This window comes from Rhea americana, unplaced genomic scaffold, assembly GCF_003343005.1.
Source record: "Rhea americana isolate MKP2758 unplaced genomic scaffold, rheAme1 scaffold_189, whole genome shotgun sequence".
NCBI lineage: Eukaryota > Metazoa > Chordata > Aves > Rheiformes > Rheidae > Rhea > Rhea americana.
This window is the reverse complement of record NW_028186027.1, coordinates 1588491-1594917: the sequence shown is the minus strand read 5'-3', so window position 1 is coordinate 1594917 and position 6427 is coordinate 1588491. Positions and strand designations below refer to the sequence as shown.

At 47.1% G+C, this 6427-nt stretch overlaps 1 protein-coding gene across 1 annotated transcript in view; it reads right to left on the bottom strand.

The window, feature by feature from the left end:
- Positions 1-705: 705 nt before the first annotated feature.
- Positions 706-6427, bottom strand: part of SLC16A4 (solute carrier family 16 member 4) — an 11725-nt gene continuing 6003 nt past the window's right edge. The window contains exons 7-9 of the mRNA XM_085302284.1: positions 6175-6386; positions 5322-5415; positions 706-1038 (exon numbers count right to left, since the gene is read on the bottom strand). Coding sequence (XP_085158410.1) covers positions 887-1038; positions 5322-5415; positions 6175-6386 — 458 coding nt within the window. The 3' untranslated portion in view covers positions 706-886. The remainder of the gene's footprint in view (positions 1039-5321; positions 5416-6174; positions 6387-6427) is intronic.

The window sequence follows — 6427 nt, the reverse complement described above, 5'->3', positions numbered from 1 at the left end:
TAGCTTAGCAGCCCGCCTTGTTTGCAATCCCGGATGCTCTTCTGTATCTATTGCCTTTGCTGCCCTTGGTTTTGATTAGATAGTCYGGTCTTTGGAGCAGGGAATTGTATCTGATGTGCTCAACATAATACAAATAGTCCTATTTCTTTTTATCATTTGTTTGCCATATTGAAGTACTGGCTTTAATTAGAATTGCTTTTGGTTCCAGGTGGTCTCTGCTGGGACAGATAACAGCATGCCCAGGGTTGTCAGGAGAGCTAGCAGTCCCCATGCAGAGTCCTTGCCAGAAACAGGTTTTTGTGGAACTACTGGTGTTTTTTGTGTCCTTTATGAAGTTTAAATGGTCTCGCTTTCGGTACTCTTTGCATCCCTCCCCAGTGATTATGTAGTTGTAGCTGAATATAATAAACACAGCAAGAGATTTGAGCTTCAGCACCTCTGAGGACCTTGGCTACCTCATCCCCAAAGGTCCGTCAGCCTTCGTCGCTCTTGCCGGCTAGGACAGCCGGAGGGATGGCTGTGACTTGCTGACAGGGAGCTGTAATGTGGAGTAGAACCAACACAGGGGGATTAAATCTGAGCTACAGAAAGATAAGGGACAGGAGCAAAGGAGTTGGCCAGAGTGAAGCCAGCGTCCTCCTAGGTCCYGGGCATTATGCATTCCAGCTGAAAAAAAAGCTTTATGCTCTGTATTTCTCAGGTCACTTTAATCACACACGCAGGAGAAACGTCTAGATGTACTAACTTTTAATCTGACATCTACAAATTTTAATTTTTGCCACTTTTCTTATTTCCTGGTGCAGCAGGTTTGTGCCAGCGATCGCGTTSTGATCGTGGATGCGAGTCGAAGGTAACCCTTTAAAATTTCCGTCGCGGCAGGATCTCCTCAGCCAAGCGTGGTAACTTTGAGGTTGTCTTTTTTTAGCTTCCATTTCTGGGCCGAAGGCTCAAAGAAGAAGGAGATAGGTGAGATGAGAGCACAGGCTCCAGCAAAGAGGAAAGAACAGACATATGTCTGAGTGTAGTCATACAGCCACCCTGGAGGAGAAAAGATTGTTACTAAAGCTGTTGGACTTTCTCGCAGAAGATCAGTTTGGGAGGTGGGTGGGAAGGAAAGGATGCGTGTTCTCATTAAAGAATTCCTCAGATGTTTTCTTTAGGTTCCCTTAACTCTTCATGCATCTATCACTGGGGAGTGTTTCCAGCCGATGCATGAAAAATTAAGGCTATTGCCATTGGTATAATGGGCAAACTTATAAGGTGCTCTTCCTCTGACAGAGAGAGAAGAGGAGCTGATGTCTCCTGATCCTCACAGTGGACATATCTGATTGCATTTAATCCTTGACTCGTCTTTTTCCCGGTTTAAATCAGGGGGTCAGGAGTAGCTGCAGCAAATGTGAGATCCCACGGGACTAAGGAGATTACTTGCATGTGCTTGTATTTGCAACATCTGGACTACAGCCTCCAGATGCTCCAGGCCTGCCTGCTTGTGAGCAGACCTGATTTAGTGCAACCTCTTTAATATGAGAGATCCCAGACCTGGCGCTTGGAACAAGCTTGCTTAAAAGTAACCTTGCAAACACTTAATTAAAACTGAACTCTCTATATAAAGACTCAAGAGACTTATGTGGGAGCAGGTCACCTTTTAAAAGGACCTCATATCAGAGTGTGTTGTTTAGTTACAGCATGTAACCTGGTTTCTTGACAATTTTAAATATAGATATAATGCTTAGTCTGGAACTGAGATATACAGTGATGGGAGCTGCTAGTGCTGCACATAATAAAAAACATAACGCACTTTCAAATCAAGCGTAAGCAAACTGAAATTCAGCCAGCGACGCCCGTGGCGTCGCCACAATTTGCACTAGCAGCAGATCTGGCCCCGGTTCGGCAGTCTTAAAACCCAGATAGGAGAGGAAACGGCGGCAGGGCCCCCAGGGATCCTGTTTTTAGCCGCGCGGGAGCGTTGTTCCTGCCGTGATCCGCGAGGGCCGAGGCTCGACGCGGGGAAGGAAGGAGCGCGCCGCGAAGAATTCGGGTTATGTGACGAACGAGACGGCCTGAAATTTTCCCTCGCTGTAGATTTTGCAAAATCTTTCTGTGGGCGTGTGCACGTGGGGAAAGGCCGGGTGCTTCCTCGCTGCTTTGCTCTACCTTTTGCTTTCCCGGAGTGCTGCTGACCGGTTTCAGTTCCTCGTATCGTGTGCTCTTTTCTCAGGGATATCGTTTGAGCTCCTTGTGCCCTTCAGCCAGGGGGGCAGAGCCAAAAAGCCACGTTGCTGCCAAAGATGGAGCTTCCTGCTGGAAAGGAGATCCCGTGCCGGGGCTCCGGGGACCACGGAGTCGGTGACGTGGGCGTTTCTGGCTTGGGATCCTTGCGTTTTGCTAGATGATTCATTCTCAGGGGTGGGATTATGTTGTCCAAAAGCCTGGACTGCAGGAGGGGGATGCTGGCCAAGTCCTTCGTAACGTGTAGACATCTAGGACGCAGCCCTCCAATTCTGGAGCCTTTTTTTTTTTTTAAGATCTCCTTCAGGATATTTTTAAATGTGGCTTTTATTTATTTCTTTTTCCTATAGCRTTGCTTCCTTGCTGGCAGCATAGCCGTAGATGGCGATTGCCTTTCCGTTGCAYGACACTGCCGCCTCTTAAAGCACATCCAGCGTCTGTGTCCCCTCTCCCCAGTCCACAGAGAGGCGGGGGGAAAGAAAAAAGCTCCGTGGAAAAATCCTCCTGCTGCAGAAAGCTTAATTTGAAGCTAATGGTGAGGAAATTTCAGCAAAGCAGCAGTTTTGTAAGCGGTGCTGGTAAATCCTTGGCGCGGAAGCGGTCCGAYGTAAGCAATCACTGCACTTGCTTGGGCTGTGGTCAGGGTGTTTAACTGCACTGGAACTCGTAATGAGCGGAGGGGCAGGGGGCACCTCTGAATTTTGGAGTCCCTCCCCACACACACACACTACAAGCCCTGAGTAGGGACTATGTAGTGTGGAGACACAGGTGGAATTTAGGCCAGGGCATTTAAACTAGTCTTACTACAGCTTTTGAGTGATTCCTTCCTCTCCCACTTCACCACGCAGATTCGTTAGGGCTGGGCTTGTGTATGCTGCTTGCTGGAAACTCTTTTGTAATCTTGGATTATGTGGAGTAGGTTGTTGTTGGTGTTTTTTTTGTTTTTGTTTTTTTTTTTTTGGTTTTTTCCCTCTTTGTATTGCTTCTGGAAGCAAAATATACTCCGTTTCCTTAGCTTAGCTTGCTTGTGACTTGCTCAAACGATGTTTGTTYGGTCTTGTTCCATTTTGGGTTTGTTTTGCAGAATGGCAGAAGCATCCAGCGGTGTTGGCAGACGAGCGGTTTAGGAGCAAGCCATCAAACTTTTCGCCTCCTGGGCTTTCCGTCAGGGTTCCTGCGGGGCTGCCTCCAGGCTTAAGGGCTTTTACTTAAGCAGATTTGTGGGTAAGTCATTTTTTCCTTGTATTTTGATTAGACTCTAGTACGCAAGATAAGCAGTTTTAACCTTTCTGGCTGGCATTACGTRTTGGGCTCCGTGGCATAAAAGTACTTGAGTGTTATAAAATTCTAGGAATTGTACTTGTAAATTCAAGGCTTTGGGTAAGTCCTGGAGAGGCCAAGAGCAGTCAGAGGCACTTAACCTCGAGATCTTACATGGTGGTTAAAACCCCATTTTATATTCTGCAAGAATCAGGTGCTTTTGCAGACTTGGAGAGTTAATAGGTAGCACCTAGTCACATTCCGTTTTCATACTTAATACAGTATTTGAGGAGAAAACCGCAGAATTTATTTTGCATCACAGACCTACGTTGTGAACCTTAAATTGTTTCTGCTCTCTTTTCTGAGAGCAAATCMGTATATTATCAGCGAGGGAGGCCAGAAAAATGAGTTTGCTTCCTGACTTTATTAGGTTGTTAYTTAGCCCATCTGTGTTAAGAAGACTGACTTCTGGCTAAGGTTTTTAGCAGGAAGCCTGCTTACTTTACAGAATCCAGAAATGTTCAAACAGTGTAYGGGTTAGCATCTTCAGCAAACAAGTCTTTCTAATTAGTGAAAACATGTTGGGAACAGCTGAAAGTGTAATACCTACATTAGCATATGTAATGCACGGATAAAGGATAGCTAAATTAGCTCTTTTCATACTGTACTTTATTCTGTAGGAGAATTTACTGAGACGGTTGTACAGTATTGCTTTCTGGTGGACATGCATCTTCCATCAGCAGAAGAGATCTTAGCTGATATACCTATGTATCTCTGACAGCGGAAAGCACACTGTCAACTAAATACTTCTGCTGCTCTAAATAGTATCCCTATACAGAGCTAAGCCAACAGAGAAATATTGATTAGGGATATCGGTTTTTCAYGTACCCGCAGTATAGCAGTGTTGCACAGAGCTGGCACTTGCCGAGTACTTGGCAGTTTTGAACGAAGTGCCTGTCCGGGCGGGGGACAGCCGATCCACGGAGAGGCAGGAAGCAATAAGTGAAGAACGGGTTGCCAGTTTTGTTTGGGATATATTCACTAGGTGAGTGACAGGACATCATTCTCGCTGGTATTTGACCTTGCAGCTTTTTCTGTTTAATGTGCGAACCTGGGAAAAGCTGAAGATGCTGAGGCTGTCTCCAGATACGAGGTATGGCTGGAGGGTGTGCAGCAGAATGCAAGTCCCTCGCTCAYAAGCAGAGTCTGGAGACGTGCTTATAAGCACTTGAAACGTGCCAGATACTTAAAACTGAGCTGGTTTTCTGGCAGAGGGGGAAAAAAAAAAAGGCTTTTTGTACTCCTTATCTTTGGGCACAGGAGCTCTCATGGCTGAGTGGAGTATTCCTCTCCAAAACCAGAGATTACTGGGACTTCTCCTCATTAGGTTTCAGTGCCCTTGCTTGGTGGGGAGTACTGCTGGGACCGTCCTTGTTTTACCTTCCTCTCCTCTTCCCCTGCCCTAGTTTGCCTTCCTTCCAGTCCCTCTACATCAAGTTCAGTGTTAATAATGCCTTGTTGTTGGTAAAATCCACGGTAGCGTATTCATTGCTCTTCTGCCAYGGTCAAGGTCGAGGTGTGGGGTTTCTGCCTCCTTGTTGGGTCGTATCCATGCAATTGCCACACTGCTAGCTCAGCTTTCCAAGTTCATAAGTGAAAGTATTTCCTGTGTATAGAGATAACTTTCTCTCTCTTTTTTTTTTCTTCCACTTAGATTGAAAAGCCTTCCGTGGATGCATGTGGGTAGGAGAGTGAAGCAGAAGTATGTTTTCTCACTGGCTGGAGAGCTGATGTTTGTGGTGGGTATTTATTATATGTAATGCAAGAGTTACCTGTTAGAGGAGGTCCGCCGATGGCTGCTATCCCAGCAAAGAAGGCAGAAAATCCCAGGTAGCTGTGGAGTTTTTGTACGCCAACTAGATCTACCTGTTTTTGTAAAGCCAAATTAATTATTATTGGTATAGTGAATGTGAATGCTCAAGCACAAAAGATTTTTTTTGGGGGGGGAGGTGCCTCTTCAGCAGCCCTACAGTGTTTTAAATGACTTTGCCCCAGCGGATCTGGCTCAGCCTTGCATCTGTTCGCCTCCTTAAGGTCAGTGCTGAAATTACTCGGATTTTTTTTGTCTTTTAGCTGTCTGGGCATCCTGAAGCTGGTAAGGCTTCGAAGCCTTTGAGGAAGGTATTTTGAACTCTGAATGCTGAATTGTAATGAAGATGCCGTCCTATCCGAATCCTACCAGTGCAGTCTGCCAGRCCTGGTTTGGGTGCATGACGGATAATTTTGTGATCTGGCCTGAGCAGGACCCTCTAGCCGAGCACTAGCGCTCGAGATAGCAGCTGAACGGAGTTAGTGGGTCCGTTCGGGTTCCTATGCGACTGTGCGTGACCTGTGAGCTAGGGCAAGCTCAGGCAGAAAGGAAGACTCGGAAGGCAACCAGCTGGGTCAGGTCTCTAGAAATCCGCAGTAAACTGCAAGGATTTCTGTTGTCCAGCCTGGGAATACAAGTAGGCGGTTTGAGGAGGAGCTCTGGGGCTCTGCGGCTGGGCAGCCTGGAGGGCAGAGCCCTCTCGGGCAAGTCTGCAGCAGCCCTGGGTACTACAGCTCTATTAGATGGGTTTGGGGTATTGTAGAGTATTGCTGGATCCRTGGGGTATTAACTTCTTCATGAAATCTCCTACTCACCAGCACAGGGAGCACCAGAGCCAGGAATCCACCGCAGAAAACGGCGAAGGCAACCGTGTAGGCCATGAGCAACGGGAACGTCGTGGCCAGGGGACAGAGCAGGTTCGTGATGCCGCACAGCGCGAGGTAAGTCATGTGGAAGTGGTACTTCTTGGTCCAGTTCCGATCGGCAATCCAGCCGGAGAGCAGCTGGCTGACCATCTCCGTGATGCCTGGTGGGAAAGCAGAGTTCAGTGGAGCATCAGAAGACTTT